This window comes from Brachycentrus maculatus, unplaced genomic scaffold (genome assembly GCF_059751285.1).
Source record: "Brachycentrus maculatus isolate JH-2025_06_01 unplaced genomic scaffold, ASM5975128v1 h1tg000327l, whole genome shotgun sequence".
Classification (NCBI taxonomy): domain Eukaryota; kingdom Metazoa; phylum Arthropoda; class Insecta; order Trichoptera; family Brachycentridae; genus Brachycentrus; species Brachycentrus maculatus.
Window position 1 is genome coordinate 350,638 of NW_028281076.1, and position 16,863 is coordinate 367,500.

The following is a 16,863-nucleotide window of genomic DNA, read 5'->3' on the forward strand; positions in this document are numbered from 1 at the left end:
GAAATTAAAAAGATATGCTGAAAGAAAACAGAAAATAATTTAGTGCCTTAATTACGGTAATATTATCTCCTACAGAGCCTCCAGCACAACCCTTTAGGGGTGTTCTTTAATTTTCAATCTTAAAAAATATCCAATTTCCACTCTCTCGTTTCCCGCTAATGTAATTACAAAAATGCGTTTCCGGTTAAACATCTAATTCCTTTAGAGTTATAAACCGTTCCCCAACTTTATTATTTTTTTTTTAAAGGACAGTATTTGAAAATGTTTTTAACCTGAACACCAAACAAAATAAAAATTTATTAACCTTTTAATATTTTTTTTCTTTTCCTCTCCTTTATAAAGATTCAAAAGTTTTTTTTAGCAATTAAATTATATTTGTAACTTGTATTCAAAAAGGAAAATTGAAGTCATTTAAACTTAGTATTTTTTTGAAAAACTTTGTGGTATTTCATTTTCACTAACTGCCATTTTATTCTTCAAATTTTAAACATTAAACGCATAAAAATGGTTAGGCAGATATAAATAACTAAATATCCCTCTGTCTATGGAAACATGGTTCGCATTTTCCACATTCATGCATGTTCTCATACATCCCAAGTCGTACTACATTTTCATCGATCATCTGTTGCTTCTATTTACAACTAAATTCACATACGATTATTATTTAACGGTATTTCCTTATTATTCGTTCTACACCATCAAACTATCTCAATATTCCTATCTTAATTTAATCGATAACTTTATTAAAATTAAACACTTGAATAATCCACTTTATCGAGTTTTATTTTTTTTTACTAGTTTCGAAAACGACAATTGTTTTCATCTTCTGGTACAAATTAAAACTAACGAAAAAAAATATAATTAGGTGTATATATAGGTTAATACATATAGGGAGGGGGGTTAAGGAACAACGTTTTTTGTAAAAGGAAACATTGATAATAATGGTGACGTATTTTGAAACAGTATATTATTAATTATTGTTTTATCTGAATTTAAATTTTTATGTATTTCTAAATTTTCAAAATAATTCATGACTTGACCTATATTTGTAACAGAGTGTAATAATTTAAGAGTATGAGAGTCAAATGAGTGGTTGGTTTCCATGGTTAGTTTACTCTTATGTCACTATCAGTATGAAAAAAGAATTTCTGCACTATAACATCCATTTGAAACATGTCAGTTCTCTACTAGAAACTCATAAAGAAAAAGAAAATGTTTTTTTTGAGACTAGGTGACAATAAGTAAAGGGGTGGAAACGTAGGAGTTCAAGAAAGGATTTTTGTTTGATCTAAACGGATTCAGAATCATTTTCGGGCTTTTAATAAAGAAATTTCAGTTGATTTAATAATATATGTTTTTTGACAAAGCTTTAATAACAGCATCAACAAAATTCTCAATATATGAACGTTTATAAAAAAAATTGAAACAAAGTTACCATACTAAAAATCATGTTAATTATGTTTGGTTGAATTTCATATTATAAGCCAAGAAAATTTAGATTCTAAAGTGAATGCCTACGTTTTTTTAATTATCTTTGGTAGTTTTATCAAAAACAATATTAAAAAAAAAAAAAAAAAACTTAAATGAATCGTACTCTACGCTGATTTCACGTAATGCTACGCTCATCCGTCCTGAGACTCCTAGCTTTTCTACATCCATACATCTAGTCGTAAGTGCCCTCTGGTTACGTAAACTTTTCAAACGCCCAGATTCTAGATTCGAATTCATTGGAAAGTCATTCAAGTTTTTTTGGCTCTTCTTGTCCCTCTTTCCCTTTCACAATTGTGAAATTTACACTCTTAGTAATTTTTATTAAATTTATTTTCTCCATATCTCAACTCACTTCAAAGAACTATTCATTATATTTACAATCACCCCTAACTCAGCCATACATTTCTCTAATTTCAATTATGTATTGCGTCAACTTGGTGGTATTTTATTAATTAAAACGCAAATAAAACATAATGATTTCGTATTTTTTAATTTATTTTATTGTGTGACGTCGATTACTTGTTCTTTTAAGCATAATTTTGGGGTTTTACCCTTCTCATTACTTTACGGCTATAAAAATTAAAAGGCCGTTTATTGTTTGCTTTTATAATTACTTTTACATAAAAAAAATCCTCCCGATTTTTCAAGTAACCCTTGTAACAAAATTAAACCCTTTGTTTTAGTTTGCGGTCGCTGTGTAATGTATATATTAATTTTTAACAACGTGGAAATTAATGGTTCCCTGTTTAATGGGGTCGGTACGCCGTGGCGGATAAAGCGTAATGGGATCAAAAAGAAAAACTTTCAGCGACACAACACTTAAATTTCGAACGTTAACGACCGAAAGGGTAGCTCAAACGGCGACTTCGCTGACAAAATGGCGACCAGGGTGACATATTGTTAAAAGTTTGGCGCCGTAAATGAGATTTAGCAAAACTGCGTGTCATCACGTGTATTACCTCCTCCACCAAGTAATTCAAACTGTTTTGTGAATTCACTTACTTATTTCGATAGTCTTGTTTAAAAAGTGGGGGCTAATTTCAAAGTTATTCATACATCCAAAAAAATAGCATTTAAGAATTACTCTCATATAACAAATACCACCACCCAGCAAAGCATACCAATCACAATCAACACACTTCATGGAAATGTATATAATACTAAGATATCTGAAATACAGAAACGAATCAAATAAAACACAACACAAACACACCTTTTTTATGTATTGATTTTAAATCAAACAGATTTTTTGAGTCTACTTAATTTTATTTTACTAACACATTCGTTTGATAATGCTCTAACAAGGTGAAACAATTGTCACAATTTTTTTAATGTTTGTTTTTGTTAGTAAAATACAACTTAGTATGCTCAAAAAATCTGTGTTTGATTTAAAATTAATACACAAATTAAAATGGAGTTCTACAAATTAAATGCCAAATCAATAAATAAATACACACACACTTCTTGTCGTCAAAAGATCATTGATTATTTCATCTCCTGACCCGGCTGCTTTCAAGCATTTAACATACCTGATCATGCCAAGCTTTTCTCGGTCTTCCTCTCTGCATTCGCTTCATAAAACTGTTTTGCCGTTCTTTCATTCCTCATTCGTTTCACATGTCCAAACCATCTCAACACAGACCTTTCTTAATTTTAACGATAATGCTTATCTAACCTTGCATTCTATCCTTATTTTACCATTCCAACAAATATCATTCATCGTTTTGCCGCCACACATTTGTCTGAGCCACCACTTTACTTAATAAAATAAATAAATAACGTTAAAGGTGCTCTTGGTACGGGAAACCCCAATGGGGGCACATTTTTGAAAATCGTGATGTATTATTATATGTATAATAAAAAATAAATAAATGAAATATTTTTATTATAAGTTTTACTAATTAAATTCAACTTTTTCTTAAAATCCATTGTGACATGTGCTATTTTCAAACACACTAGGAGTAACATTTAAATAAAAAAGATAGATTTTACCACAAAGTGGCTGCCGAATCAATTAATGAAATAAAGAATTACATACTGATTAAAAATACATCTGACAAACTTTTGTTTTTAGTATTTGTTCAAGGTTTTTCATCAGCTATAATATTAAAAGCTTTAAAAAATTGAATTACTCTATTTTGAGACTTGACAAACTCTTAAACCGTACTAAATGTTCTAAGTAAATACGGAGAGTTCTGAAATGTTGATATAGTTTTAATACGTCTCTTTAAGTAAAGTTGGTGAAGAAATCGCCCCACTAGTAGTAGAAGGCAATATTTGAAGTTTCTGAACGGCGTCTAGACAGCACTCTGCGTGATTGCACTTTTAACTACTCTTTTAGATTTTCTTCTTTCATTCTTTAAATAGAGCTGTAAAATTTTAATTTATACATTTCGTCGAGAAAACGACCTTTTGGACAATCTGTTTAAATAAAAATGTTGATATTCTAACTTACTCTTAATAATGTCCCTTCTCCGCAGCAGTAGACACAGAGAATACAACGTCACATCATCTACGTCGATTATTTTGACTCATGACCAGTTTCGTGTAAAATACTTAATGCAAATAGTCATTCGTTCGAAATCTCGATTTTTCTTAATTTAATCACCATATATATATATATATATATATATATATATATATATATATATATATATATATATATATATATATATATATATATATATATATATATATATATATATATATATATATATAAGTGTATACAAATATGTAAATATACTTATTCACATGCGTTAAAGTAGTTGTAATAATTTTAACCTCAAATTTTTTGATCAGTAATTTGAATCAGAGCATTCAAAAATATTTTAATATGATTTGCAAAGAGATGGAGTTTCAGTATTATTTTTCTTTACCGTGTCACTCATGTCAAAAAAGTACCTGCCGAAAAAGGCGCCATCTGTGGGAACAAGTCCAAGTTAAAGGAACGACATCTGCTGTTGAAGGCAGATATCAAGAAATTCTGCCAATTGTAAATAAACCAAACAAAGCGTAATGACAGACTGCCAAACAAGTCTTTGAAGGCATATCAAATCGTTTCGTCAGAGAAATGACTATATGAAATAATATAAAGCACACATCAGGTTACTTTCATAATACCGTGTATTTTTAAATGTTATTGTAAAATCTATTATAAGAAGCTACATTTAAACATGAAAAACTTTTGGAGAAGTGTTTAAAATCTAACAAATTTTGATAACCGTCTAATTGAAAAAAAAACTACGACAAATATCTTTAGAAACATTCTTACGTTAAATCGAAAACTGACTATGATAATAGTCTTCCATCTTTCTAATATATCTGGACCACATATGGTAATTTTGAAACCCCCTATAACAACGTGTCCTTCGATAAATTAATATGCATTTATTATCATTATCCTTATTTTACGTGGTGCATAAGGCACTGCAATATATTGAAGCCGTTTTATATTGATTGTTAAATAAGTTTAGGAAAAGTGGCCAGCCCTGAATTTTACGACCCTACCATTCCAGGGTTATATAAAATGTGTCGTAACTTTATTTGAAGCAAGCATCTGTCCTGTTGTTTTATGAAAATATTTTAAACATAAAACAAAAATTAACACTTTGTATTTGTTCATCCCTGAGAATGACAAGGTGCTTGTCAAAACCAGCAGACAAAAAAAACAAAAAGTTGTCTTTTTCTTTGCAAAAACTAGTATGTAATCGGTTATTTCTTTCGTGATTTCAAGATGAAAACGCTAGCATTTGACGATTGTCGAACTCACCTGTCATCTAAACTATCTTAATATTAGTTAAATGTTTGCCATTTACAATAATGCATCGTTTAACCAACGAACAGTGAGTTGAAATTATTAAAACTTACTATAAAAGTGGTGATTTAAACGTAGCCACTTTTCGCGCATTATACTCGCTGATTATGGTCGTCATCATCGACCAACTACGCAAAAAATCGGTAAAATTGTGAAAATTTTTGAAAAGAGTGGAAGCATTACTGATGTCGTGAGGTTGTCGTAATGTCGTTACTGATGTTTGGTGTGCTCTATGGTCGAAAGGTGTCATTGGCCCGTATTTTTTCGGAAATGCCAATGGGTTTCGGTCAATTCGGAGCGATATAGTCGAATGATAACCGATTTGTTTAGGCGATGATTGAAGATCATGACTTGAACGATATGTGGTTCCAAGAAAAGGGGGCAACAAGCCACACAACACGACCAACAAGGTCATGTGATTTGACTTCGTTTGAATTTTTTTCTGTGAGGCTATGCAAAGGACCATGTTTTTGTGAATAATATCCGACCTCTAGACGCATTAAAAACCAACATTACTCAAGTTATGGCCGAGAAACCCCGGAAAATGTGCGAAAAAGTGGTTAAAAATTACCTCAAAAGAATCGCATGCATCGAATCTTTTCGAGGTGCCATTTGAATGGTATTGTTTTTCACACTAAACGGTAAAGTCTAAACTTTATTATGAAATAAAGTTTTTATAAAAATGTATCGCTGTGTGAGTTTTATTTAACTTTTCTTTCGAAGCCAAAAAATGCAATGTATTAGACAAAAACAACAAAAAGAAAAATATCCTAGAAATTTTCACTTCTGATTGAAATCGTAAAAACTGCATGTTTAAAAATAAAGAAGCTTTCAAAATTACTAACGATTAAATTCAAGATTTTTACATACACATTAATTTAGATTCATATCTTCTTCAAATAATCAATAATTGTCACACAAACTTTAACAGTTTATTCTATTATTATCAAAATAAACTTGATTTGAATTGGGACGGATATTTAAATAATTAGATTATAATGTTTTTCGGGTTTTAAACTAACGACTTCTTCTTCAAAACTTTTAAATACTTTTAACCGGTTAAATTTAACACTGAAACAACAAGAAGAGTAATTTTGGTTAGTTAAAATTCTTAATGTGGTTCTTAATGGATAATAAATCATTAAATATAATAAGCACTTACTTTTATCAACCAACAAAAAAAATCATGACTTAAAAAAAAAACTAAATCCCAACGGCAATCATTCAAAATAAATTTAGAGAATTAATTATGCCAGAGTAAGTTCTTGAAACTTAAATTAAAAATTCAAGCTTTCGAGCGGAGATTTAATAATTATTTTAAGTAAGTTTCAGATTAACTTGGAATCTCAGTTAAATGTTCACTTAGAATTCAATTTAAATTACTCTGTTTAAATTTCATATAAATATATACATGGTTTATATAAAATAACTTTACCATCATGCCGCTTCATAAATTTGTAAAAAAACTATATTTTCTTTACTTATTCAATTCACACACCCAAACCATCTCAACATCTCTTTCTTACAACATTTTGAGTGTGTTCAAATACTTGTTCACACATCTGGGTTATCTCCAATTATAGGAGTTATTTTCATATTATTTTTGACATTTCATATATGTGATTATAAACCAGGATTCGGATCTCACAAACTAATATAAGAGTTTTGCTTGGTAAAAAGCTTCTTTTCATCTCACCTATAGATGTCTCTAGTCAAGTTCTAGTGATTCAAGAAAAATGTTTCGAAATTGGTTCATATATATAGAACTTCCAAAAATTTTAGTAGTGTGGTTTTCAATAATGGGTAGAACTGGTGAATGTTACGTGTGTAAAGTGATCACGTAAATGCCCAGACTTATTCTTCTTCATCTTTGATGAGATGTCAAAAATAATATATCTTTCTTAATTGTATCTATAATGGTTATCTCAGCCAAACATTCTCGAAACAATCGGTAAATAGCAAAAAATATTTAATTATCCAACATATACATTTTAACATTTTTTTACTTCCAACATTGATGAACAAAAATATGGATGCCTCAGTATTTACAGGGCTTATGATCAGCCATAGGCTGATTAAGTTATCACTTTACACAAGAACAACATTAACCATTCATGATGGATAACCATAGTACTAAAATTTTCGGAACTCCTTGATACATGATTGATCTCACGATACAGTACATATGACTTCACAACAGCCATCTACAATATGTTGGATTTAGAAAGCTTTTATTTAGCACAGACCCTTTATTTCTGTATGGAGAAAGCACAGATAATAATAATAATAATAATAATTTGGATAATTTTTATAACGCCATTTTCGTAAAATACTACCTCAAGGGCGCTTATAACGACATGGATAGTAATAATAATAATAGGATGATGATGATAATGATATGCAATAAATAAATGGATTAAAACGTCGTCAATCGGTCTCGGGCCGTCGAGTCTGGAGCGGGGAAAAGCCGACGAATTAAAACGCCTTTCTCTTGATCCCATGGGCTGGAGAATGGCCAAGGTGTTGGGCAGGACGCCTTCCTGAGCGATGGTCGTCACGCTGGAGGGCAGCTTGTTGAGCTCCTCGTCATTGTGGATGGCCAACTTCCAACTTCCAGACTAGCACAGTTCAAACGGTACTTCATTTTCCTCTTTTGCTGCCCTTCCGTTATCCGACATGATTGATGATATATGAACAAGTATATGGACACACTCTAAATGTTGTTAATATACATTTTTATTCATATAGATAATTTGGTATCGTGATTGATAGTAATAAATACGTTTATTTCCATAATATCATTAAAAGCAAGTATGTAGTCAAAACGAGTATTAAAATATATTCTACTTTTTATTCTTTAACATATTATCGAAGAAAAATATAAATTGCAGAATACAATTCTTTTTTTTTTTCAGTTAGCAGTGACAATAGAGTACCATTTCTGAAATAAGCTTGACTTAAAAAAGGCATTGCGTGTTCCATCGGTTACGGGTATAATACACTTTTTGAATTAAGAATTTAATTTATTTTATTTCGCATAGCTCTGACATATTCGCTAACACGCTATCAAGCCTGAAAAAAGAGGATTTTTAAAAATAATATGTAAATATTTAAAATGCCAAGTTTAATTTAAAAATAATATTTTACATTAATTCTACTTAGTTTATCATTTTATGTAGAAAAAAATAGAAGTTTTTACAGAAAAAAGGAGAAAATATAAATACTCCATTTATTGAGTTGTTATTTTTTTACCTAAGTAGTAAACATTCATTCATCTCCATATTTTTTATTTTAATTAACATGTTAAAAGGTTAAACGATACGTTTTACATTATTACGTTTTAAAAACATGTTCAAAGTATTAAAACATTTTATGTTTAAAAGAAGGTGAACTTTTGTAGTTTATTTTTCGATATTTCTACCACATTACAAGGTTCATATTCTGGGAGTGTAATGATGCCGAAATAATGCAATGGAATTCTGAGTACACAAATCAACCCTTTAATATCGTAGTCGTACAGGAGAAAGTGACCAACTGACAAAACGTAAAATGTTCAGGAGGGCCATTTAACCGTTTTTACACTTTTGTCATCAATTTAAAAACAAAAAATAATAATGTATTCACGATTGTGATTATTTTTGTGTGAAAAGAGATGTTTGCCAATGTTGAAATGAGTAAATAATATTTCAGAAAATTTGCATCCTAAGGTTTTTAAAATTACTTAAAGCAGTTGGTCACTTTTTCCAGGCAAAAATCTGGGAAAAAATGCAGATAGTCACTTTTGATTCTTAGAATGAGATTGGAAACGTTAGTTACAGATACAAAAGTTTAATTTAAAGCATTTTATTTTATTAATTTATATTAAGAAAGAAACTTTTTTTTGGAAAATAAACTAACTGGTAACATAACATTTTTTTTTTAAATAACATTACTTTTTATTTATTAAATATACAATAAGTAAAGAAGTATTATTCTTTTTTTTTAAATAAATAAGTGATTTTACACTATAATATTTATTTCATATTACCCTGGACTGGTCCCTGAAGCGCAGGAGTGATCACCTTGCCTTCATGTAATTAACGATCAAGATAACACTGCATCAATACGATGCAGTGCCCTATGCACCATTAGGTGCGGATAAGGGTTAAAAGAAGATTTGAGATCTAAATTATCGTCAAATCTTAAAATCATGTACATTATATAGATCACTCTTTCTTGATTTTTACACATTTTCATCAATAATTAACCTCTACTGGCCATTTGACTTCGAATTTAGTCACTTTGTTTCTCTAGAAACATTTAAATGTCAAATGTTTCATACAGAACTATAAATAACTTCATGGCGTTGAAAATCGTTACAACAGGCAATAATGTCCGACTGTCACTTGGTCACTTTTGCTTGTAAAGAAAATGAACATCAATGCAGTTAGTCATTTTTAACGAGTCAAAATATTATACTTCCAAGTTTAAAATCGCTCTGGTATTTTTTTCAGGGCAGTATTGAGCTAGTAAGATGTCAAATAGTTAATAATCACGTTTTTGTAAAAACTGCAGTTGGTCACTTTCTCCTGTATGACTACGATATGTATTCTATTGAATATGACTGTGGAAGTACATGCTCGTTATAATAAATACATGCTTGATTTTAATATGCTAAAATATAATATATTTTTCATAACAAAATATGTATTTTGATGAGAAGTTTTTGTAAATGACTGAAAACAATAAATTAAATGCAAATAAAAATAATAAAGCATTATAAAACATTTTAAACAAAAAAGAATAAAGCATTATCGATAAAATTAAGGAAAGTGTGTTGAGATGGTTTGGACATGTAGAACGAACGAGTGAGGAAAGAACGGTAAAAAAAAATTATGAGGCAAATGTCATTGAATAAAGGAGCAGAGGAAGACCGAGAAAAATATGGCATGATCAGGTATGCCAAATACTTGAAAGTGGTCAGGTTAGGAGTCGTAATAATCGGCGGGTATGTATGAGGGGATGCATGAACGTGGAAGAGGCGAAGAATGTTTGCAAAGACAGAGTGGTGTGGCGTTCTATTCTCTCTGCCTACCCCTGCGGGGAAGCGGCGTGATGGTTTGTTAGTTAAAATATTAACTTAATAAAAATAATAATTTTGTAAATTGAATTTTTTTATTTGTCTAACATATAAGCAGATTAACTTATATCATGAAAAAAGGCAACTAAAATAAATTATTGACTTAAACAGCTGTATGTTGAAGAATGCGCTGAGTAAGTGCACTTAAGTTTTTTATGTCACTTTCTCAAAAAGGTTCCGTTATAAAAGCAAAACTCATTGAAAGGGACGAATAAAATTTTCACATCGCAACATTGAACATCTTTAAAATCGTAACATTTTATTGCATGTCTCAATGGAAGGAAAAATAGCCACCGTACAATCCAAAAAAATATGCTCCATCAGCCTTAAAAGCCTCCAGATCCTTTTATAGCGTAACGTATTTACTGGGAATAGGAAAAATCAATTCTCAGATCTCCTGAAATATGATCTCAGGCTATATATCTTGAAAAAGCACTTAATAAGGCAGTTAAAGCTGTAGCGTCCCAACTTATTACATGTAGAAAGCTTTTATTTGTGTATTTTATTGAGTGTATTTTTTATCCGGTGTAATGGATTCTTCGACCTAGACTTGAATATTAACATACATACCTATAACATATAAAATGAGGCTTTCTTCTCGGAAGGCTTTGATTCCTATGCCAAGAAATGGTAAAATTTTTATCTAGGCTTCAAATAAACTCAATATATCTCTTTTTGTTGAAACCATAAGGAAAATTTAATACACTTTAATAAATTCGATACTATTTTATGAAATATATTTTTTCTGAAGTATAAATTAAATAAAGTTTTAGGTAATATGGTATATTAAAAATTTTAATATTGTATTAAGTTTATTGTGAATATTTAATTAAATATTCTAACTCGAAAGCCTAATTTAGACGTCAAAATATATTAAAACACTGTATTTTGATTTCGTTTTAATTTAATGTTTATATTTTCAAGAAAATCAAACAAGGAAACAGATATCAGTTTAATTGATTCTGCGGGTATTGTTTTAATTATAGCAATTTAATGAATTTGTTTTAAAAAAAATAACAGTTAATTTCATCGTTAGCATTTATTGAAGGAGTACCAAAAGTAATGTAAGATTCATAATTATCTAATAAAGATAAATGTAAAACCATTTGAACGTAGAATTTTCACTTTTTTTCTATTTTATTTTTCTACTTGCGTAGCTAATATTGACAATATTATTTTTTGACATCTCATTTAAGATGAAGAAGAATATGGAAGTCTGGGTATTTACAGGGCTGACGACCATCATAGGCTGGTTTATATGACGGTCATCAGCCCCGTAAATCCCCAGACTTCGACATTCTTCTTCATCTCTGATGAGATGTCAAAAAATGATATGAAAAATAACTCCTATAATTGGAAATAATCCAGATTTGTGAACAAGTATTTGGACACATTCAAAACGTTGTAAATATTAATAATTTTTAGGTACCTTTAATTGAATTTCATTGATCGAAAACCAATGAAAATATTTTTTTCATGAAAAGTAACGCAAACGATAATATAAAAGCGTTATCAATATGAATAAAATTGTATGTTTCTGTAGCGCATTTGGCTCGAAGCCCTCGGGTTCGATTCCCAAATAGGTCAATATGGGACGATAAATGTGATTTTTTACTGTAATGTTGATATCATAACAGTTTAAACGAACTGGCACTTGATCCCAGAATCGATCACTTTGTCATCATGTAACTAACGTTCGAGATAATATTACTTCCATTGGATGCGGATAAGGGTTGGAGGAAGAAAGAAGAAAAACATGGAAATGCAAACATTTGATGTTATTATTAAATTATAATTTATTTTTACAAAAACATATTTCATACATAAGTATATATATAATATTCCCGATGCATATTTTCTATTTCTCATTTTGGGACATGGTATTAAGGTTAACAAGACTGGAACACTAATAATAAAGTAACATAAAAAGATTTTTTGCAAATAACCAAAACTAATACATGGCAAAATATAAAAACAAAAAACAAGTACAACAAATAGGCATAAGAAGCATATTTAAAAGAAATAAATGAGAAAAACATAAAGTAAGGAGTATATTTAAAATAAACAAATGAGAAAATATAAAAAATGAGAAAATATAACAAATGAGAAAATATAACAAATGAGAAAATATAAAAAAAAAACATAAGGTAAAAACAACATTAACAAGAACAGTATTTACATTCTTTGTTTATGTTTTTTTTTGACGAAAAGGGCTAACATTATTTTGCAAGTGATAAAGTATATCATTTATAGCAAGTATATCGTTGTTCCCCTATTAAAAAAATAATTTTGGAAAATTTATAAAAATTACTTTCGACAGCGAATGAAAAAGAAAATACTTTTATGATAAATACCCCTAATTTATAAACCGCCGTTTTTGTAAAAGTCACCTCAAGGGTGGTTAAATGTATGAATAAATAAATAATTTCGTTGGTGCAATTTCATTTTACTAATTTTTATTTTTTTCATTTTCAGTGAACCGCTGCATCACCCCCACGACACTCAAAGACAAATTAAAAACTAAATATAATATTCTAAAGTGCATTTTTTTAAATAAGATATAAAACAAAATGGCTTTCCTTCTCTGTGTTGGCGTGATAAAGTAACAAAAATATGAGTGTAATTAATTTAAAATAATGTGTTTAAAGTGAACATTTAAAAAAATGTGTTTAAGAGTGAGTTAAGATAGTTGTAGTAATGGGAAAGAACATACGGTCGCGCTTCAAATGCATGAAGAGTGCTACGTCATTCAACATGCTCATCTTTCATGCGCTTTTGATTCTGACTCTACCTCCCTTCACCACGAAATTTTTCGCCGTGAAATGTGAAGCGGCTTCGGAGCAGCGCGGAAGTCAGACTGAACGAAGTTCGGGAACACTGAGTTCAAGGGTTGTAAGGACTAAGTACGGAGACTTGCGAGGGGTGATCGTCACCCTAGAATCCCGGTATTTAGATCCTGTGGAAGTGTTTAGGGGCATCCCGTACGCCTCGCCTCCGCTTGGGTCCTTGAGGTTTATGCCTCCTGTATCCGGGGCCCTGTGGTCAGGAATCAAGGTGGCTGATAGGTTTAGTCCTGTGTGTCCTCAAGTGCTACCGGATATCAGGAACGAGACTGCAGTGCTGAAGAGAGTGTCGAAGGGAAGGTTGGAGTACCTGAAGAGGATACTGCCGTTTTTGGTCAACCAGTCAGAGGATTGCCTGTATTTAAATATATACGCGCCTGCACAAGGTAAGACTGTTTATTCATTTATCAATAAAAGTATTTTTTCGTGAACATGTCGACCAAACATTTTAACTGGCATTTAAGATTTATTTTATATATATATAAAAATAAAACTCTTAAAAGACCAAACTTGTGAGCTCGACCGAAACAGATACTTGGAGACACCGGAAAAATCCTCTTAATTTATGACGACTTATCTTGAATAAGATAATAATTATGAAAATATCTTTATCTACTTATTTAAAGCGTAGCATACCAGAGCAGTATTTAAATCTTACCAACAATAAAAATAGTGTTTTATTTTTATTTATTAGGCATTCATTTTGTAGGATAACGCAACTTTTTGAGATTCCTAATGTAAACATTATAATTTTGATAACTATAGATGTATTTATCAACGGGTAAAAAATCATAAATAAAATAAAACAAATGAAAAAAACATTTTAATACGTACCATTAACAAATTTTATTTTTAAATTTATGTTTTACTTAGTAAATACCACTGTTTCTTAAAATCTAATGTGACACGTGTTTTGATGCATTCCGAATCATTTTCAATCACCGTATCAATGAAAATAATGCAGAATGCATCAAAACACATGTCACAGTAGATTTTAAGAAAAAGTGGTTTTTACTAAGTAAAACATTAATTAAAAATGAATAGATTTTACAGCAAAGTGACTGCCGAATCAATTAATCAAATTCATTTTATTTGACCAGTGACCAGATTTTGTCATCACCAATATAATCAGACTGATAATCACTAGTCTAATAATTTCGGTAACGACAAAATCTAGTAACTGATCAAATAAAATAAATGTGGGAAAATAAAAAAAATAATTGTTGTTGTTTTATTACTTAAAATGCAGTTCAATACAAAAAATACTGTTTCATCGGTTGGTGATAATTATATCTGTAGATAACAAAATCTGTCTTATTCATTAAAAAATGGTGTTATACAAACATAATAATAAAGTTAAAAATAAAATGTTTCAGATATTCCCAAAAATTAAAAGCACATTTGTATGACAATTTAAATACGGGTACTGCTAGAAAAAGAGATTCTCTGGAGATTTAATATGTCCAGCAGTAATATTGTGTCATACTTTATCCATTTTTATAACCAAATTTAACTTTGAAAATTATCGTTGAAACTTCATAATTATCCAACACGTGTTCCACGCTAACAGCATCATCGTCAAAAACCTTAACGTGTGTTATATGGTTATGTACAAAGTTTTAATAGCTATTTATTTACAACGCTTTTTAAAATATTCATTTATAAATAAAACATCTTGTAAAGAATTATTGCGACGCTTATGTTATGAATCTTTCGACGAACCAAAAACAGGATAGTGGCAATGGTCAAAGTTTAAACATTTTACAGTTAACACTCTCTTTATCATTCATCGTTCACTTTGTGTAATACCACTACGAGTTTTGAAATAACCATTCCATCATTAATGCATTTAAATGAAATTGTTAAAGTCTTACATTTATAAAAAAAAAAATTTTGAAAGAGAGAAAAAAAAAAAAATTATTCACGAAAGGAACGTTTTCAAAAGTGAAGTTAACATCAATGAAGGGAAATTGATTGTACTATTTTACTTTTTTATGGATATGAGATGCATGTTAACAAATTCACATTTACAAACAGATTTTTTTTAAATAACCGAAAAATTGGGGGCAATGTCGCAGTAAGAGTTAAATATCACATTACATAATGTACATATCACGAGATATTCAAATTAACATTCAATCATACTGCATGTAATTCAATGATATATATATATATATATATATATATATCTAAGTCATATTTAAGATAAAGTTTAAATATTGTATAATACGAAATGCGGTAGCGAAAATATGGAATTCAAAATTTTATGTTAATTCAAATTGCAAACTGTTTCCATTCTGTACCTACAAGTATTTATAATATCCTGGTATGCACGTCACCCGTTTCCAAAACGCTTTTTGCATATTAAATGAAAAAGCCTTCCACGTACCAACGTAAATGTGCTCCATAAATCAAAACAACGTGAATTTAACTGCCATTTCATTTTTAAAACAGGTTCAGAATAAAATTTCACACCCTTGTATCCGATAAAAATTTAAATAAGCCATTTTTACGCCATTCATTCTTGCAAAATTTGTATTTATTGTAATGATTTAAAGTGGTAGCGATTAAAGTCTAATTCGCTTCTTACATATATTTTTACTGCAACAAAAATCATATTTAATTTCTTAAGGGTGATCTTATTATTTTCCATAAAAAGTTGTACTACTACTACTACTAATACAACAACCATCACGCCATTTTCCCACAGGGGTAGGCAGAAAGGATAGAACGCCACACTCTTCTGTGCTCCTAACTTTCTTCACATCCATACATCTAGTCATACATTCCCTCCGATTGCGCAGACTTTTGACACCACCAGATTTAAGGTTCTGATCGTGCCAAGTCTTTTTCGGTCGTCCTCATTCTGTTTTTCCGCTCACATTCGCCACATATATTTTCTTAGTCATTCTCTCGTTATCCATTCGCTCCGCATGTCCATAGCACCGTAAAGAACTCTTCTTAATCTTTTCAATTATTCCTTGTTCAGCCTTACAATCCTTTCCTATATTTTCGTTTTAAATTCTGTGTAATTTTGGTATGATGATTGACATGATACCGTTTTTATTTTTTATTTGAATTTGAAGAACTTTCAATTTATTTCAATGATTTGATTTCATTTGTAATTAATGTGTGTTTAATTTTAGAAAGTTTAAAGTAATTTACTAATTTGAGGAATGTTATTACAAGGGATCTCAAGTGTTGATTGGATCGGTATTTTCCAATTTGAAAGGAAAATAAAGCGAGTGATTAATTCTGAATTAAATTTGCAGAGGACAGAAAATAAATTCACTTGTTTCAGCGAATTTCAAAATTGTTTTCGAATCAAACTTTCGAAATGGGAAAATCACAATATGGAAAATTCATATTTAGGACATGAATTTAATTTCATATTGAAAAGTTTTTGAATTGAATTTAGCATAAGAAATTTGCCCGCATTATGTAAAATATGTTCTAAAGTTGCTCAAGGAAAACAGTTTTCCACAAAACTTGGATAAAATGTCTCGACTTTCGTTATCCTATTCATCCTTGCTAAGAAAACGATCTCTTCAAAAAAGGACTTTGGTCCCAAATAATGTTCAAAAGAGGGGTATCAT

General features: G+C 29.9%; 1 protein-coding gene across 1 annotated transcript; it reads left to right on the forward strand.

The window, feature by feature from the left end:
- Positions 1-12,902: 12,902 nt before the first annotated feature.
- On the forward strand, positions 12,903-13,653 carry LOC148304166 (neuroligin-4, Y-linked-like; the record flags this gene model as incomplete). The annotated part of the gene is made up of 1 exon (XM_088268754.1): positions 12,903-13,653. A coding segment is annotated over exon 1 (532 nt), but the record flags the coding sequence as incomplete, so codon positions are not given.
- Positions 13,654-16,863: the final 3,210 nt, after the last annotated feature.